The following is a 20,904-nucleotide window of genomic DNA, read 5'->3' on the forward strand; positions in this document are numbered from 1 at the left end:
CTCTTGCAACTTCCTGTTGGGAAGGAGAATATCCCACAAGTAATGGATGATCCGTGGACTGGATACACTTAACAAGAGAAATGTCTTATGTATGTATATTAAGACATTATTTTTCAAGTCAGACGATTAAAGTGTTATTAGAAAAAAATATCCTTCACTGTATGATAGTTTGTCAGTAGGTAGTTGTTTAACCTTAAACATCTTCTTTGGTGATTGACCGTTATTTAAGCAAAATATTTGCTTGGATAAATATGTAATGAATATACAAACTGGCCTTTAAAAGTACTTAAAAAATACAACAGTAGTTATGATAGGTTTAGGAATTGTATCCTAGGGGATAAAGTCACATGATACAATCATAATAAAGTATATACTTGTATTGTTTCTGAATGTATTAAATGCATACAACATATTTTCAGTTGTGTTTTAAGTCACATAGTTGTATAGATTCAGCAATAAATACTTTTTCTTTGCATGTATGACAGATAGACAAACAGTAAATGTACAAGTATTTAGTGACTAATCCGTTTAAGAATTTTAATGCCTAATGAAGATGTATTGAAGGGAGAAAGGGATATGCCGTTTCACAGTGGTCACGTTATAGTGCACACTGCACTGTGTAGTCTGTGTGAGTCTCAATCACGCGGTGGAGCCAGGAAGAATACAGCATTCCCTCTCAGTCCAGGCCAGGCTGCGCAAGTGAGCTCCGCCTCCACTGTCACCACATCATTCGCACCCACATACAATCCCATAGGATAACAATAGCTGGGCCAGCCATTTAAGTCATTAGTAATTGGTTGATTTAGCTACCCGGCCCTGAGTTCAGTAGAGTGGCCCTAGGGACTCAAAATTCTGCTGCCCCTTAAAAATCTGCTGCCCTAGGCACCGGCCTTGTTGGCCTATGCCTTAATACGCCCCTGGTAGGAACCTGTAGATATCTATCCATTTTACACAATTTCTCTGGTGGAATTACAATAGGGTCACAATCATCCAGAGTCGCTAAAACCTCCCTGAGTAACAAGCGGAGGTGTTCTAGCTTAAATTTAAAAGCTGTAATATCTGAGTCTGTCTGAGGGAACATCTTTCCTGAATCAGAAATCTCTCCCTCAGACAGCAAATCCCTCACCCCCAACTCAGAACATTGTGAGGGTACATCGGAGATGGCTAATAAAGCGTCAGAGGGCTCAGCATTTACTCTCACACCAGACCTACTGCGCTTACCCTGCAACACAGGTAGCTTAGATAAAACGTCTGTGAGGGTAGTATTCATAACTGCGGCCATATCTTGCAGGGTGAAAGAATTAGACGCACTAGAAGTACTTGGCATCGCTTGTGCGGGCGTTGTTGGTTGTGGCACTTGGGGAGAAACATAATTTATGTAAGAACTTACCTGATAAATTAATTTCTTTCATATTGGCAAGAATCCATGAGCTAGTGAAATATGGGATATACAATCCTACCAGGAGGGGCAAAGTTTCCCAAACCTCAAAATGCCTATAAATACACCCCTCACCACACCCACAATTCAGTTTAACAAATAGCCAAGCAGTGGGGTGATAAAGAAAGGAGTAGAAAGCATCAACAAAGGAAATTTGGAAATAATTGTGCTTTATACAAAAAATCATAACCACCATAAAAAGGGTGGGCCTCATGGACTCTTGCCAATATGAAAGAAATTAATTTATCAGGTAAGTTCTTACATAAATTATGTTTTCTTTCATGTAATTGGCAAGAGTCCATGAGCTAGTGACATATGGGATATCAATACCCAAGATGTGGATCTCCACTCAAGAGTCACTAGAGAGTGAGGGAATAAAATAAAAACAGCCATATACCGCTGAAAAAATTAGTCCACACCCAAAAAAATAAGTTTATTTTTATTTGAAAGAAAAAACTTAAATCAAAAGCAGAAGAATCAAACTGAAACAGCTGCCTGAAGAACTTTTCTACCAAAAACTGCTTCCGAAGAAGCAAATACATCAAAACGGTAGAATTTAGTAAATGTATGCAAAGAGGACCAAGTTGCTGCTTTGCAAACCTGATCAACTGAAGCTTCATTCTTAAAAGCCCACAAAGTGGAGAGTGATCTAGTAGAATGAGCTGTAATTCTCTGAGGCGGGGCTTGACCCGACTCCAAATAAGCTTGATGAATCAAAAGCTTTAACCAAGAGGCCAAGGAAATAGCAGAGGCCTTCTGACCTTTCCTAGGACCAGAAAATATAACAAATTGACTAGAAGTCTTCCTGAAATCTTTAGTAGCTTCAACATAATATTTCAAAGCTCTCACCACATCCAAAGAATGTAAGGATTTTTCCAAAGGATTCTTAGGATTAGGACACAAGGAAGGGACAACAATTTCTCTACTAATGTTGTTAAATTCACAACCTTAGGTAAAAATTCAAATGAAGTCCGCAAAACCACCTTATCCTGATGAAAAATCAGAAAAGGAGATTCACAAGAAAGAGCAGATAGCTCAGAAACTCTTCTAGCAGAAGAGATGGCCAAAAGGAACAACACTTTCCAAGAAAGTAGTTTAATGCCCAAAGAATGCATAGGCTCAAATGGAGAAGCCTGTAAAGCCTTCAGAACCAAATTAAGACTCCAAGGAAGAGAAATTGATTTAATGACAGGCTTAATACGAACTAAAGCCTGTACAAAACAGTGTATATCAGGAAGTATAGCAATCTTTCTGTGAAATAAAACAGAAAGAACGGAGATTTGTCCTTTCAAGGAACTTGCAGACAAACCCTTATCCAAACCATCCTGAAGAAACTGTAAAATTCTAGGAATTCTAAAAGAATGCCAAGAAAATTTATGAGAAGAACACCATGAAATGTAAGTCTTCCAAACTCTATAATAAATCTTTCTAGAGACAGATTTACGAGCTTGTAACATAGTATTAATCACTGAGTCAGAGAAACCTCTATGACTTAGAACTAAGCGTTCAATTTCCATACCTTCAAATTTAATGATTTGAGACCCTGATGGAAAAACGGACCTTGAGATAGTAGGTCTGGCCGTAACGGAAGTGGCCAAAGCGGGCAACTGGACATCCGAACCAGATCCGCATACCAAAACCTGTGTGGCCATGCTGGCACCACCAGCAACACAAATGATTGTTCCATGATGATTTTAGAAATCACTCTTGGAAGGAGAACTAGAGGCGGGAAGATGTAAGCAGGATGATAACACCAAGGAAGTGTCAGCGCATCCACTGCTTCCGCCTGAACATCCCTGGACCTGGACAGGTATCTGGGAAGTTTCTTGTTTAGATGAGAGGCCATGAGATCTATCTCTGGAAGACCCCACATCTGAACAATCTGAGAAAACCCATCTGGATGTAGAGACCACTCCCCTGGATGTAAAGTCTGGCGGCTGAGATAATCCGTTTCCCAATTGTCTACACCTGGGATATGCACCGCAGAGATTAGACAGGAGCTGGATTCCGCCCAAACAAGTATTCAAGATACTTCTTTCATAGCTTGGGGACTGTGAGTCCCACCCTGATGATTGACATATGCCACTGTTGTGATATTGTCTGTCTGAAAACAAATGAATGGTTCTCTCTTTAACAGAGGCCAAAACTGAAGAGCTCTGAGAATTGCACAGAGTTCTAAAATATTTATTGGTAATCTCGCCTCTTGAGATTTCCAAACCCCTTGTGCTGTCAGAGATCCCCAAACAGCTTCCCCAACCTGAGAGACTCGCATCTGTTGTGATCATAGTCCAGGTTGGCCGAACAAAAGAAGCCCCTTGAACTAAACGATGGTGATCTATCCACCATGTCAGAGAGTGTCGTACATTGGGATTTAAGGATATTAATTGTGAGATCTTTGTATAATCCCTGCACCATTGATTCAGCATACAAAGCTGAAGAGGTCTCATGTGAAAACGAGCAAAGGGGATCGCGTCCGATGCTGCAGTCATGAGACCTAAAACTTCCACGCACAGTCACTGAAGGGAATGACTGAGACTGAAGGTGCCGGCAGGCTGCAACCAATTTTAAACGTCTCTTGTCTGTTAGAGACAGAGTCATGGGCACTGAATCTATCTGGAAGCCTAAAAAGGTGACCCTTGTCTGAGGAATCAAGAAACTCTTTGGTAAATTGATCCTCCAACCATGTTTCCGAAGAAACAACACTAGTTGATTCGTGTGAGATTCTGGAGAACGTAAAGACTGAGCTAGTACCAAGATATCGTCCAAATAAGGAAACACTGCAATACCCTGTTCTCTGATTACAGAGAGTAGGGCGCCCAGAACCTTTGAAAAGATTCTTGGAGCTGTTGCTAGGCCCAATGGAAGAGCAACAAATTGGTAATGCTTGTCTAGAAAAGAGAATCTCAGAAACTGATAATGTTCTGGATGAATCGGAATATGAAGGTATGCATCCTGCAAGTCTATTGTGGACATATAATGTCCTTGCTGAACAAAAGGCAGAATAGTCCTTATAGTCACCATCTTGAAAGTTGGTACTCTTACATAACGATTCAAAATTTTCAGATCCAGAACTGGTCTGAATAAATTTTCCTTCTTTGGGACAACGAAAAGATTTGAATAAAACCCCAAACCTTACACGTCACCAGTATAAAATAAATAGCTGATGGTCCACAGGAGATAATCCTAAAACACAGAGAGGGAAAGTAGACTGGGGGACATAAGGCAGAGTTTTCTCCACAAACATCTCATACACGCATTAATTGTTAAATATGAATAACCTTGAAATGTGTATAGCGAGTATTAGCTAACTGAATTGTTATCTTTTACTATAAATTGTATTTAAGATTAAAAACAGATAAGTCTTGATCTATCAGAGGTCAAGATGGAAGATAATTGAACATCGTTTACAGCCATGACGTTATTAGTAGTTGATAGGATAAATATTCATGTGATGATGGTAAAAAGCATTGTATTTACACAAGAATATGTTGTAATTAATTCAATAAAGCTTTATTTGAAACTCAAAAAAAAACCCCAAACCTTGTTCGAGAAGAGGAACTGGCATGATTAGCCCTGAAGACTCCAGGTTTGAAACACACTTCAGGAAAGCCTGAGCTTTTACTGGATTTACTGGGATACGTGAGAGAAAAAATCTTCTCACAGGAGGTCTTACTCTGAATCTTATTTGATACCCTTGAGAGACAATGCTCTGAATCCATTGATTTTGAACAGATTTTATCCAAATATCCTTGAAAAACCTTAATCTGCCCCTACCAGCTGAGCTGGAATGAGGGCCGCACCTTCATGCGGACTTAGGGGCTGACTTTGGTTTCCTAAAAGGCTTGGATTTATTCCAATTTAAGGAAGGCTTCCAATTAGAGGCAGATTCCTTGGGGAAGGATTGAGTTTTTGTTCCTTATTCTGACGAAAGGAACAAAAATGGTTAGAAGCCTTAGATTTACCCTTAGGTTTTTTATCCTGAGGCAGAAAAAACTCCCTTTCCCCCAGTAACAGTTGAAATAATAGAATCCAACTGGGAACCAAATAAATTATTACCTTGGAAATAAAGAGATAGTAATCTAGATTTAGATGTCATATCAGCATTCCAGGATTTAAGCCACAAAGCTCTTCTAGCTAAAATAGCTAAAGACATGGATCTAACATCAATTTTGATAATATCAAAAATAGCATCACAAATAAAATGATTAGCATATTGCAGTAAGCGAATAATGCTAGATAAGTCAGAATCCAATTCCTGTTGCACTAAATTCCCCAACCAGAAAGTTGATGCAGCCGCAACATCAGCCAAAGAAATTGCAGGTCTGAGAAGATGACCTGAATATAAATAGGCCTTCCTTAGATAAGATTCAAGCTTCCTATCTAAAGGATCCTTAAAGGAAGTACTATCTTCCATAGGAATAGTGGTACGTTTAGCAAGAGTAGAAATAGCCCCATCAACTTTGGGGATCTTTTCCCAAAACTCTATAGATTTTGCTGGCAATGGATACAATTTTTTAAGCCTTGAAGAAAGAATAAAAGTACCACCTGGCTTATTCCATTCCTTAGAAATCATATCAGAAATAGCCTCAGGAATAGGAAAGACCCCCGGTGAAACCACAGGAGGTTTAAAAAAAAGCATTTAAACGTTTATTAGACTGAACGTCAAGAGGACTGGTTACCTCAATATCCAAAGTAATTAACACTTCTTTTAACCCTTTAACGACGCATGTCGTACAGGGTACGTCGCACACAACCTGGTCTTTAAAGACCAGCGACGTACCCTGTACGACATCAGGGTTTAAAGCGGCTGGAAGCGATCCTGATCGCTTCAAGCCGCTTTCAAGGTATTGCTGTGATGCCTCGACATTGAGGCATCACTGCAATACCTTTTTTCCAAAACCGATGCAGAGAGAGCCACTCTGAGGCCCTCTCTGCACCGGTAGCGATGGGCCCGATCGTTGGTGGGTGGGAGCAGCTCCAGGGAGGCGGGTGGGCGGCCCATCGCTACCCGGCGTGCACATTGCACATTCAGGAACCGGATGCCGGGAGCGTGCAGGGGCCTGCAGGGAGCGCGTGTGCGCGCGATCGCGCAACAGTCACTGCCACCAATGCATTAATGAATGGGAGAGAGGGAGAGGGGGAAATAATTGTCAAAAGGATCTGGGAGGGGGAGAGGGAGGAGGGTATTAGGGGGGCAGCTACACTACTAAAAAAATGTAATTACATACAAAAAAAAAAAAAAAAAAACATTTTGGGAGGCAAATTGGGTACTGGCAGACAGCTGCCAGTACCCAAGATGGCAGCAAATAGGATGTGGGCAAGAGTTATAGAGCTGTTTGGGGGGGGGGGGGATCAGAGAGGTTAGGGCTAAGGGGGGGTCCATCTCAACAGATTTTTGTTTTTTTTTTTTTTTAAAATTCATGAAAAAAATTCATAAAAAAAAAAAAAAAAAAAAAAAAAAGCCTTTTATTTTAGTACTGGCAGAGTTTCTGCCAGTACTTAAGATGGCGGGGACAATTGTGGGGTGGGGGAGGGAAGAGAGATGTTTGGGAGGGATCAGGGGGTGGGATCTCTCAGGTGGGAGGCTGATCTCTACACTAAAGCTAAAATTAACCCTGCAAACTCCCTACAAGCTATCTAATTAACCCCTGCACTGCTGGGCATAATACACGTGTGATGCGCAGCAGCATTTAGCAGCCTTCTAATTACCAAAAAGCGACACAAAAGCCATATATGTCTGCTATTTCTTAACAAAGGGGATCCCAGAGAAGCATTTACAACCATTTATGCCATAATTGCACAAGTTGTTTGTAAGTAATTTCAGTGAGAAACCTAAAATTGTAAAAAATGTAACATTTTTTTTTATTTGATCGCATTTGGCGGTGAAATGGTGGCATGAAATATACCAAGATGGGCCTAGATCAATACTTGGGGTTGTCTACTACACTAAAGCTAAAATTAACCCTAGAAGCTCCCTACATGCTACCTAATTAACCCCTTCACTGCTGGGCATAATACATGTGTGGTGCGCAGTGGCATTTAGTGGCCTTCTAATTACAAAAAAGCAATGCCAAAGCCATATATGTCTGCTATTTATGAACAAAGGAGATCGCAGAGAAGCGTTTAAAACCATTTATGCCATAATTGCACAAGTTGTTTGCAAATAATTTCAGTGAGAAACCTGAAGTTTGTGAAAAAAATTATGAAAAAGTGAATTTTTTCTTTATTTGATCTCATTTGGCGGTGAAATGGTGGCATGAAATATACCAAAATGGGCCTAGATCATTACTTTGGGATGTCTTCTAAAAAAATATATATACATGTCAAGGGATATTCAGGGATTCCTGAAAGATATCAGTGTCCCAATGTAACTAGCGCTAATTTTGAAAAAAAGTGGTTTGGAAATAGCAAAGTGCTACTTGTACTTATTGCCCTATAACTTGCAAAAAAGCAAAGAACATGTAAATATTGGGTATTTCTAAACCCAGGACAAAATTTAGAAACTATTTAGCATGGGTGTTTTTTGGTGGTTGTAGATGTGTAACAGATTTTGGGGGTCAAAGTTAGAAAAAGTGTGGTTTTTTCCTCATATTTTATAATTTTTTTATAGTAAATTATAAGATATGATGAAAATAATGGCATCTTTAGAAAGTCCATTTAATGGCGAGAAAAACAGTATATAATATGTGTGGGTACAGTAAATGAGTAAGAAGAAAATTACAGCTAAACACAAACACAGCAGAAATGTAAAAATAGCCCTGGTCCTTAAGGGAAAGAAATTGAAAAATGGCCTTGTCCTTAAGGGGTTAATAAAGAACGCATATACTCAATTTTACTCAATGTCTGAGGAAGGATCTTCTGAATCAGATAGATCCTCATCAGAAGAGGATAAATTATTATGTTGTTGGCCATTTGAAATTTCATCAACTAAATGAGAAGTTTTAAAAGACCTTTTACGTTTATTTGAAGGTGGAAATGCAGACAAAGCCTTCAGAATAGAATCAGAAACAAATTCTTTAAAATTTACAGGTATATCATGCACATTAGAAGTTGAAGGAACTGCAACTGGCAATGTACTATTACTAATGGATACACTATCTGCATGTAAAAGTTTATCATGACAACTATTACAAATGACATTTGGCGAGATAATTTCTACAATTTTACAACAAATGCACTTAGCTTTGGTTGAATCGATGTCAGGCAGCAATGTTCCAGTAGAATCTTCTACGGCAGGATCAGGTCGAGACATCTTGCAAAATGTAAGGTAAAAAAACATAATTTATGCTTACCTGATAAATTTATTTCTCTTGTAGTGTATCCAGTTCACGGATCATCCATTACTTATGGGATATTTTCCTTCCCAACAGGAAGTTGCAAGAGGATCACCCACAGCAGAGCTGCTATATAGCTCCTCCCCTCACTGCCATATCCAGTCATTCGACCGAAACAAGCCGAGAAAGGAGAAACCATAGGGTGCAGTGGTGACTGTAGTTTAATTAAAATTTAGACCTGCCTTAAAAGGACAGGGCGGGCCGTGGGATGGATACACTACAAGAGAAATAAATTTATCAGGTAAGCATAAATTATGTTTTCTCTTGTTAAGTGTATCCAGTCCACGGATAATCCATTACTTATGGGATACCAATACCAAAGCTAAAGTACACGGATGATGGGAGGGATAAGGCAGGAACTTAAACGGAAGGAACCACTGCCTGTAGAACATTTCTCCCAAAAACAGCCTCCGAAGAAGCAAAAGTATCAAATTTGTAAAATTTAGAAAAGGTATGAAGCGAAGACCAAGTCGCAGCCTTGCAAATCTGTTCAACAGAAGCCTCATTTTTAAAGGCCCAGGTGGAAGCCACAGCTCTAGTGGAATGAGCTGTAATCCTTTCAGGGGGCTGCTGTCCAGCAGTCTCATAGGCTAAACGGATTATACTCCGAAGCCAAAAAGAAAGAGAGGTTGCAGAGGCCTTTTGACCTCTACTCTGTCCAGAGTAAACAACAAACAGGTTAGATGTTTGACGAAAATCTTTAGTAGCTTGTAAGTAAAACTTCAAGGCACGGACTACGTCTAGATTATGCAAAAGATGTTCCTTCTTTGAAGAAGGATTAGGACATAATGATGGAACAAGAATCTCTTGATTGATATTCTTGTTAGAAACCACCTTGGGTAAAAACCCAGGTTTTGTACACAGAACTACTTTATCTGAATGAAAGATCAGATAAGGAGAATCACAATGTAAGGCAGATAACTCAGAGACTCTCCGAGCCGAGGAAATAGCCATCAGAAAAAGAACTTTCCATGATAGAAGTTTGATATCAATAGAATGAAGGGGTTCAAACGGAACCCCTTGAAGAACTTTAAGAACCAAGTTTAAGCTCCATGGAGGAGCAACAGGTTTAAACACAGGCTTAATTCTAACTAAAGCCTGACAAAATGCCTGAACGTCTGGAACTTCTGCCAGACGCTTGTGTAAAAGAATAGACAGAGCAGAAATCTGTCCCTTTAAAGAACTCGCTGATAATCCTTTGTCCAAACCCTCTTGGAGGAAGGACAATATCCTAGGAATCCTAACCCTACTCCATGAGTAATTCTTGGATTCACACCAATGAAGATATTTACGCCATATCTTGTGGTAGATTTTCCTGGTGACAGGCTTTCGTGCCTGTATTAAGGTATCAATGACTCACTCGGAGAAGCCACGCTTTGATAGAATCAAGCGTTCAATCTCCATGCAGTCAGTCACAGAGAAATTAGATTTGGATGATTGAAAGGACCTTGTATGAGAAGGTCTTGTCTCAGAGGCAGTGTCCATGGTGGAAAGGATGACATGTCCACTAGGTCTACATACCAGGTCCTGCGTGGCCACGCAGGCGCTATCAGAATCACCAATGCCCTCTCCTGTCTGATTTTGGCAATCAGTCGAGGGAGCAGAGGAAACGGTGGAAACACATAAGCCAGGTTGAAGAACCAAGGAGCTGCTAGAGCATCTATCAGCGTCGCTTCTGGGTCCCTGGACCTGGATCCGTAACAAGGAAGCTTGGCGTTCTGGCGAGACGCCATGAGATCCAGTTCTGGTTTGCCCCAACGATGAACCAATTGAGCAAACACCTCCGGATGGAGTTCCCACTCCCCCGGATGAAAAGTTTGACGACTTAGAAAATCCGCCTCCCAGTTCTCTACACCTGGGATATGGATTGCTGATAGGTGGCAAGAGTGAGACTCTGCCCAGCGAATTATCTTGGAGACTTCTAACATCGCTAGGGAACTCCTGGTTCCCCCTTGATGGTTGATGTAAGCCACAGTCGTGATGTTGTCCGACTGAAATCTGATGAACCTCAGGGTTGCTAACTGAGGCCAAGCTAGAAGAGCATTGAATATTGCTCTTAACTCCAGAATATTTATTGGGAGGAGTTTCTCCTCCTGAGTCCACGATCCCTGAGCCTTCAGGGAGTTCCAGACTGCACCCCAACCCAGAAGGCTGGCATCTGTTGTTACAATCGTCCAATCTGGTCTGCGAAAGGTCATACCCTTGGACAGATGCACCCGAGATAACCACCAGAGAAGAGAATCTCTGGTTTCCTGATCCAGATTTTGTAGAGGGGACAAATCTGTGTAATCCCCATTCCACTGACTGAGCATGCATAATTGCAGCGGTCTGAGATGAAGGCGCGCAAATGGCACTATGTCCATTACCGCTACCATTAAGCCGATTACCTCCATGCACTGAGCCACCGCAGGGCGCGGAGTGGAGTGAAGAACACGGCAAGCATTTAGAAGTTTTGATAACCTGGACTCCGTCAGGTAAATTTTCATTTCTACAGAATCTATAAGAGTCCCTAGGAAGGAAACCCTTGTGAGAGGAGAGAACTCTTTTCTTCATTCACTTTCCACCCATGCGACCTCAGAAATGCCAGAACTATCTCTGTGTGAGACTTGGCAATTTGAAAGCTTGACGCCTGTATCAGGATGTCGTCTAGATAAGGAGCTACCGCTATGCCTCGCGGTCTTAGAACCGCCAGAAGAGAGCCCAGAACCTTTGTAAAAATTCTTGGGGCTGTAGCCAACCCGAAGGGAAGAGCTATAAATTGGTAATGCCTGTCTAGAAAGGCAAATCTCAGGAACCGATGATGATTCTTGTGAATCGGAATGTGAAGGTAGGCATCCTTTAAGTCCACTGTGGTCATGTACTGACCCTCTTGGATCATGGGTAAGATGGTCCGAATAGTTTCCATCTTGAATGATGGAACTCTGAGGAATTTGTTTAAGATCTTTAGATCCAAAATTGGTCTGAAGGTTCCCTCTTTTTTGGGAACCACAAACAGATTTGAATAAAAACCCTGTCCTTGTTCCGTCCGCGGAACTGGATGGTTCACTCCCATTACTAGGAGGTCTTGCACGCAGCGTAGGAATGCCTCTTTCTTTATCTAGTTTGCAGATAATCTTGAAAGGTGAAATCTCCCCTGAGGAGGAGAAGATTTGAAGTCCAGAAGATATCCCTGAGATATGATCTCCAACGCCCAGGGATCCTGAACATCTCTTGCCCACGCCTGGGCGAAGAGAGAAAGTCTGCCCCCTACTAGATCCGTTGCCGGATAGGGGGCCGTTCCTTCATGCTGTCTTGGGGGCAGCAGCAGGCTTTCTGGCCTGCTTGCCCTTGTTCCAGGACTGGTTAGATTTCCAGGCCTGCTTGGATTGAGCAAAAGTTCCCTCTTGTTTTGAAGCAGAGGAAGTTGATGCTGAACCTGCCTTGAAATTTCGAAAGGCACGAAAATTAGACTGTTTGGCCCTTGATCTGGCCCTGTCCTGAGGAAGGGTATGACCCTTACCTCCAGTAATGTCAGCAATAATTTCTTTCAAACCAGGCCCGAATAAGGTCTGCCCCTTGAAAGGAATGTTGAGTAATTTAGACTTTGAAGTCACGTCAGCTGACCAGGATTTAAGCCATAGCGCCCTACGCGCCTGGATGGCGAATCCGGAATTCTTAGCCGTTAGTTTAGTCAAATGAACAATGGCATCAGAAACAAATGAGTTAGCTAGCTTAAGTGTTCTAAGCTTGTCAATGATTTCAGTCAATGGAGCTGTATGGATGGCCTCTTCCAGGGCCTCAAACCAGAATGCCGCCGCCGCAGCAGTGACAGGCGCAATGCATGCAAGGGGCTGTAAAATAAAACCTTGTTGAATAAACATTTTCTTAAGGTAACCCTCTAATTTTTTATCCATTGGATCTGAAAAAGCACAACTGTCCTCAACCGCGATAGTGGTACGCTTTGCTAAAATAGAAACTGCTCCCTCCACCTTAGGGACCGTCTGCCATAAGTCCCGTGTAGTGGCGTCTATTGGAAACATTTTTCTAAATATAGGAGGTGGGGAAAACGGCACACCGGGTCTATCCCACTCCTTACTAATAATTTCTGTAAACCTTTTAGGTATTGGAAAAACATCAGTACACCCCGGCACTGCATAGTATTTATCCAGTCTACACAATTTCTCTGGCACTGCAATTGTGTCACAGTCATTCAGAGCAGCTAACACCTCCCCAAGTAATACACAGAGGTTCTCAAGCTTAAATTTAAAATGAGAAATTTCTGAATCAGGTTTCCCCGAGTCAGAGATGTCACCCACAGACTGAAGCTCTCCGTCCTCAGGTTCTGCATATTGTGACGCAGTATCAGACATGGCTCTTACAGCATCTACGCGCTCTGTATCTCGTCTAACCCCAGAGCTATCGCGTTTGCCTCTTAATTCAGGCAATCTGGCTAATACCGCTGACAGGGTATTATCCATGATCGCAGCCATGTCCTGCAAAGTAATCGCTATGGGCGTCCCTGATGTACTTGGCGCCATATTATCGTGCGTCCCTTGAGCGGAAGGCAAAGGGTCTGACACGTGGGGAGAGTTAGTCGGCATAACTTCCCCCTCGACAGAACCCTCTGGTGACAATTCTTTTATAGATAAAGACTGATCTTTACTGTTTAAGGTGAAATCAATACATTTAGTACACATTCTCCTATGGGGCTCCACCATGGCTTTTAAACATAATGAACAAGTAGTTTCCTCTATGTCAGACATGTTTGTACAGACTAGCAATGAGACTAGCAAGCTTGGAAAACACTTTGCATCAAGTTAAACAAGCAAAATTTTAAATAACAGTGGAAAGCCTCAGGAAACTGTTTCTAGGCAAAAATCAAGCCAGCCATGTGGAAAAAAACTAGGCCCCAATAAGTTTTATCACCAAGCATATATAAAAACAATTAAACATGCCAGCAAACGTTTTATATTGCACTTTTATAAGAGTATGTATCTCTGGTAATAAGCCTGATACCAGTAGCTATTAAATCACTGTATTTAGGCTTAACTTACATTAATCCGGTATCAGCAGCATTTTTCTAGCAAATTCCATCCCTAGAAATATGTTAACTGCACATACCTTATTGCAGGATAACCTGCACGCCATTCCCCCTCTGAAGTTACCTCACTCCTCAGAATATGTGAGAACGGCAGTGGAACTTAGTTACTTCTGCTAAGATCATAGAAACCGCAGGCAGATTCTTCTTCTAATGCTGCCTGAGATAAAATAGTACACTCCGGTACCATTTAAAAATAACAAACTTTTCATTGAAGTTAAAAAACTAACTATAATACACCACTCTCCTCTTACTACCTCCATCTTTGTTGAGAGTTGCAAGAGAATGACTGGATATGGCAGTGAGGGGAGGAGCTATATAGCAGCTCTGCTGTGGGTGATCCTCTTGCAACTTCCTGTTGGGAAGGAGAATATCCCATAAGTAATGGATGATCCGTGGACTGGATAGACTTAACAAGAGAAACAATATATAAAGCAAAATGATCTATTTCCTTATATGACAGTTTCAGAAAAGGGAAAAAACAGAATTTATGTTTACCTGATAAATTACTTTCTCCAACGGTGTGTCCGGTCCACGGCGTCATCCTTACTTGTGGGATATTCTCTTCCCCAACAGGAAATGGCAAAGAGCCCAGCAAAGCTGGTCACATGATCCCTCCTAGGCTCCGCCTACCCCAGTCATTCGACCGACGTTAAGGAGGAATATTTGCATAGGAGAAACCATATGATACCGTGGTGACTGTAGTTAAAGAAAATAAATTATCAGACCTGATCTCCTTTTACCGGAATAAACAACAAACAAGGAAGATGTTTGTCTAAAATCCTTTGTAGCATCTAAATAGAATTTTAGAGCGCGAACAACATCCAAATTGTGCAACAAACGTGCCTTCTTCAAAACTGGTTTCGGACACAGAGAAGGTACGATAATCTCCTGGTTAATGTTTTTGTTAGAAACAACTTTTGGAAGAAAACCAGGTTTAGTACGTAAAACCACCTTATCTGCATGGAACACCAGATAAGGAGGAGAACACTGCAGAGCAGATAATTCTGAAACTCTTCTAGCAGAAGAAATTGCAACCAAAAACAAAACTCTAAGCCATCTCCGTGGAGATGTTGCCTGTACAACGGCAAAGAGAATGACTGGGGTAGGCGGAGCCTAGGAGGGATCATGTGACCAGCTTTGCTGGGCTCTTTGCCATTTCCTGTTGGGGAAGAGAATATCCCACAAGTAAGGATGACGCCGTGGACCGGACACACCTATGTTGGAGAAATTGCAAATAGCATAGCCCTCTGATAGAAAAAAAGCAAGAGGCAAACATCAATGGGGTATTGAAATAATAAAAAAGTTTGGCGCCAAGTATGACGAACAACATAACTAAACTTTTTGGCGCCAAAAAATAACCGGAAATGACAGACTCGCGTCACTAATGCCGCAACAGTGTGAAAGGTCTTGTCGTCAAGTATGACGCCGGAAGTGAAGAACTTGCGTCATAGATGTACTTTTTCGCGCCAAAAAATTTTCGCGCCAAGAATGACGCAATAAAGTTTAGCATTTGTCGCACCCGCGGGCCTAATACCGCCCGCAATTTGTAAGAAGTAGTCAATTGAAAAAAAGACTAAACCCCAGGTAAGAAATAAATTTCATATTTAAAAGATGTTTATATTCCCCAAATATGAAACTGACAGTCTGCAGAAGGAAATACATGAATCTGACTCATGGCAAATATAAGTACAATACATATATTTAGAACTTTATATAAATGCATAAAGCGCCAAACCATAGCTGAGGTGTCTTAAGAAATAAAAAACATACTTACCAAAAGACGCCCATCCACATATAGCAGATAGCCAAACCAGTACTAAAACAGTTATTAGTATAGGTAATGGTAAATTGAGAGTATATCGTCGATCTGAAAAGGGAGGTAGAAGATGAATCTCTACGACCAATAACAGAGAACCTATGAAATAGACCCCCGTTAGGGAAATCATCGTATTCAATAAGTGATACTCCCTTCACGTCCCTCTGACATTCGCTGTACTCTGAGAGGAATCGGGCTTCAACAATGCTGAGAAGCGCATATCAACGTAGAAATCTTAGCACAAACTTACTTCACCACCTCCATAGGAGGCAAAGTTTGTAAAACTGAATTGTGGGTGTGGTGAGGGGTGTATTTATAGGCATTTTGAGGTTTGGGAAACTTTGCCCCTCCTGGTAGGATTGTATATCCCATATATCACTAGCTCATGGACTCTTGACAATTACATGAAAGAAATTAGATGGCATAACCTGATTCCCTTCTGACTGAGAATTATCCTGCGACATACTCTTATCAGCTAAAATATGTTCTTTGCAATTTATTGCCCTTTCAGTGCATGAGGGACACATTTTAAGTGGGGGTTCCACAATGGCTTCCAAACTCATTGAACATTGGCTTTCCTCAATGTCAGACATGTTAAACAGGCTAGTAATGACCAAAAACAGGCTTGAAAACACTTTATTTAGTGAAAAAATAACAATCTTAAAAAACGGTACTGCGCCTTTAAGAGAAAAAAAGCATACACTTTTTGCAAAACTGCTTTAAAATAATCAAATCGTTTAAATTTTTTGAGATAAGATTCAAATCATGCAGCTAAGTTTGCCCCACAAGGAAAGGAACACTTAACCCTTACAGCAAAAACCAGATGAATAATAAACTTTTAAATCCGGACAAAACACCCCTTGCACCTTGCCACAGCCCTGCTGTGGCGCCTACCTGCCCTCAGGGATCCGGAAACCACGGTTAGAAGCTTCGATTTGGCCCAAAACTCTCACAAGGGCCCACCGGAGTTGGAGCTTGCTGCTTGCCTGCAAATACAACTGCACAACTGAGGCGCGAAAATAAAATCTCTCAGCCCAAATGAACCGCACCAGAGCGGTTTCAAACTAGCCATGTGGGTTCTTAAACCCAAAAAAAGAAGCCAAGTGTGCCCTCTCATTAAATCATCAACAACTCTCCTGATGAATAAATATTTTCTTGCCAAAAACGTTATCAGCACTCCCAGTTAAAAAACGTTTGCCTACAAACATTCAAACTCAGTGTCAACCATCTTTTCTCAGCCCCTATATGCAAGCTTAGTAATACCCCTCTTCTCTTAGGATTACTGCTTACCCTTACCCTCATGGGGATACTGTCAGCCAATTCTGAAATACCACAGTCCCTCCAGAAAAAAATGACTGAATATACCTCACTGCTTATAGCATGAAAAACGTTCCTCACACTGAAGTTTCTTAAGTACTCCTCAGCCATTCTGTGGGAACTGCTCTGGATCTCAGTGACAAATGCTAAGATCATCAGCCTCCAGGCAGAAGTCTTCATCCATCTGCTGCCTGAAAGAAAATAGTACACACCGGTACCATTTAAAATAAAAAACTCTTGCTTGAAGAAAATAAAAACTAAAATGTTATTACCTCTTTCACTTTACCCTTCCTAGTACTTAGAGTAGGTAAAGAGAATGACTGGGGGGTGGAGTTAAGGGAGGAGCTATATAGACAGCTCTGCTGTGGTGCTCTTTGCCACTTCCTGTTAGCAGGAGGATAATACCCCACAAGTAAAGGATGAATCCGTGGACTCGTCGTATCTTATAGAAGAAATATTATTTAAAGATTAGATCTTTTGCAGACCTGAAACATACAGAAGCACTGCGCTCACTTCCAACTGGGAAAGCCCAATACTTAGGTATGTGATTAGCCTGATGTGTGAAACTCTTTCCCACTGCTGTGAACAAGATGGGAAAGAGTTTTACACATCAGGCTAATCACATACATAAGTATTATTTTGATACTTGCCTTCATTCATCATTTTAATTTCCAGATGCGCTAAAGCAATACTTTACTTCCATTATTATTATATTTCTATAGCCCCCTCCAGCCACCCACAGCACAGCTATGAATTTTTTTTTATTGAGGTGACATTTTCATGTCACTTCTTAAAAAAAAAAAGATGCTGTATGGCTAGATTGCGTATTGGTTTAGAGGTAAAAATGTCAACTCAATAATAAAAAATCATAGTTTTGATGTGGGCAGCTGGAGGGGGATATAGAAATATAACAATAACGGAGCTTAAGTATTACTTTAGTCCATCTGGAACTAAAAACAATGAATAAAGGTATCAAAATGATATAGATTAAGAATTGGAAGAATTGAAGTGTTTAATTTACCATTCTTTAATTGTCTGAGATGGTCCCTAAACTTGTTCGCCTTACTTTAATTTTTCTATTTGGTATCAGTGTTAAACAACTTATTATTCCTCAAATAAAATCAAATTAATACAACACAGACCCATTTCAGTGTCACATTCTTCAAATCCATGGTCATGCTTTGAGCTGCCATTAAGAAATCCGTTGGATGAGGTTGAAGCAAAACCATTGGAATAGTGATCTGTCTCCATGTCTACATCATTGCTGGGAAAACAAAGGACATTACTATTTACTAAGATATTCAGACTTTCAATAAGAAACACATTATATTGAATGGATAAGTGTGTTAAAGGGCTATAATTGTGGGATAAAATAACATGCTCTAATTCGTCAGAGCATGTAATTTACTACTAATGACGCTGTACTAATAGATAGGGGTTAAACACACAGTAGAAGTAGCTCTTGGGACTTACGGAGTACTGATGGTCCTGAACGGAAACTGCTGCTGATCCAATAAGTAGCGCTAGTAGCATATATGAGTTGTGCGACTAGCCCTGCTGATTGGTTCCACTCAGGACCAGCAGTGCTCCGTGGGTCCGAGCGGCACTAATACTGTGTGTTTAACCCCTTTGCGGGGGTTAAACACACAGTACTGTAGGTTCAGTAGTCTTAAAGTGACAGGAAACCCCAAATATTTAATTAATGTTTCGTATAGAACATATAATTTTAAACAACTTTCAAATTTACTTTTATTATCAAATATGCTTCATTATCTTGGTATCCTTTGTTGAAGGAACAACATTGCTCTACTGGCAGCTAGCTGAATACATCCAGTTAGCCAATCACAAGAGACAAATGTATGCAGGCACCAATCACTAGCTATCTCCCACTAGTGTAGGATATGTACATATTCATTTTCAAAAATTGTATATCAAGAAAACAAAGCACATTAGAAAACATAAGTGATTTGAAAAGTGTCTTAAAATTAGATGTTCTACCTGATTCTTGAAAGTTTAATTTTTACTTTCCTATCCCTTTAAATGGCATGCTCTAACGAATTCGGCTTTTATGGCCCTTTAAGCAGGCATTAACCTCTAGCAGTCATTCTTTTCTGAAATACTGTAAATCGGCCTCTACACAATCCTAAATTATACACCTAAGGGAATTTTTTATTTACTTGAATAAAAAACACAACTGCATTGTTCCCTTAGTAAACATTACATTAAAGGGACAGGAAGTGTAGGATTTAATGTTACATAATACTGGACAGCAGAAAGCTTTACTCAGCACAGGAGCTACATTTAGTTCCACAGCATGATCGTGTGTGCTGTATTTAGACAGTGAGCCTGTGATGCGGTTTTGAAAAAAAAATAGAGCAGAAGAGGACAGAGATGCAGATAAGGTAAATAAACTTTTTTGGGAGGGGGGTTAAGGGGAAAATCTGTAATAGAGCAGAATTATGTTTAATTAATTCCTTTTTTTTTCTGTCCCTGTAATATACTATATTAAAGAAGCATTCTAGTTATTTTTTTCTTATTATCTAAGTGAGGGTATTTAAAATATGTGTGTGTATGCATGTATATAATTTTACAGTATCTCACAAAAGTGAGTGCACCCCTCACATTTTTGTAAATATTTTATTATATCTTTTCATGTCACAACACTGAAGAAATGACACTTTGCTACAATGTAAAGTAGTGAGTGTACAGCCTGTATGACAGTGTAAATTTGCTGTCCCCTCAAAATAACAACAAACAGCCATTAATGTCTAAACTGTTGGCAACAAAAGTGAGTACCCCCCTAAGTTAAAATGTCCAAATTGGGCCCAAAGTGTCAATATTTTGTGTGGCCATCATTATTTTCCAGCACTGCCTTAACCCTCTTGGGCATAGAGTTCACCAGAGCTTCACAGGTTGCCACTGGAGTCCTCTTCCACTCCTCCATGACAATATCACGGAGTTGGTGGATGTTAGAGACCTTGCGCTCCCCCACCTTCCCCAGGTGCCCCACAGATACTTAATAGGGTTTAGGTCTGGAGACATGCTTGGCCAGTCCACCTTTACCCTTAGCTTCTTTAGCAAGGCAGTAGTCGTCTTGAAGGTGTGTTTGGGGTCGCTATCAGGTTGGAATACTACCCTGCGGCCCAGTCTCTAAAGGGAGGGGATCATGCTCTGCTTCAGTCTGTCACAGTACATGTTGGTATTTATGGTTACCTCAATGAACTGTAGCTCCCCAGTGCCGGCAGCACTCATGCAGGCCCAGACCATGACACTCCCAACACCATGCTTGACTGTAGGCAAGACACACTTGTCTTTGTATTCCTCACCTGGTTGCCGCGACACACGCTTGATAACATCTGAACCAAATAAGTTTATCTTGGTCTCATCGGACCACAGGACATGGTTCCATGTCCTTAGTCCTTCCATGTCCTTAGTCTGCTTGTCTTCCGTAAAATTTTTGCAGGCTTTCTTTGCATCCTCTTTCCTTCTGGGATGACAGACATGCAGACCAATTTGATGCAGTGTGCGGCGTATGGTCTGAGCACTGACAGGCTGACCACCCACCCCTTCAACCTCTGCAGCAATGCTGGCAGCACTCATATGTCTATTTCCCAAAGACAACCTCTGGATATGATGCTGAGCATGTGCACTCAACATGGCGAGGCTTGTTCTGAGTGGAACCTGTCTTGTGAAACCGCTGTATGGTCTTGCCCACCGTGCTGCAGCTCAGTTTCAGGGTATTGGCATTCTTCTTATAGCCTAGGCCATCTTTTTTGTAGAGCAACAACTCTTTTTTCGGATCCTCAGAGAGAGTTCTTTGTCATGTGGTGCCATGTTGAAATTCCAGTGACCAGTATGAGAGTGTGTGAGAGCGATAACACCAAATATAACACACCTGCTCCCCATTCACACCTGAGAC

General features: G+C 41.0%; 1 protein-coding gene across 2 annotated transcripts in view; it reads right to left on the minus strand.

Moving 5' to 3' along the window:
* Positions 1 to 20,904, minus strand: part of RANBP9 (RAN binding protein 9) — a 365,674-nt gene that overhangs the window by 83,993 nt on the left and 260,777 nt on the right. For both annotated transcript variants that reach the window (XM_053714757.1, XM_053714758.1), the window contains one exon: positions 18,128 to 18,249. In XM_053714757.1, the coding sequence (XP_053570732.1) occupies positions 18,128 to 18,249 (122 nt within the window). The remainder of the gene's footprint in view (positions 1 to 18,127; positions 18,250 to 20,904) is intronic.

Source organism: Bombina bombina, chromosome 5, assembly GCF_027579735.1.
Source record: "Bombina bombina isolate aBomBom1 chromosome 5, aBomBom1.pri, whole genome shotgun sequence".
NCBI lineage: Eukaryota > Metazoa > Chordata > Amphibia > Anura > Bombinatoridae > Bombina > Bombina bombina.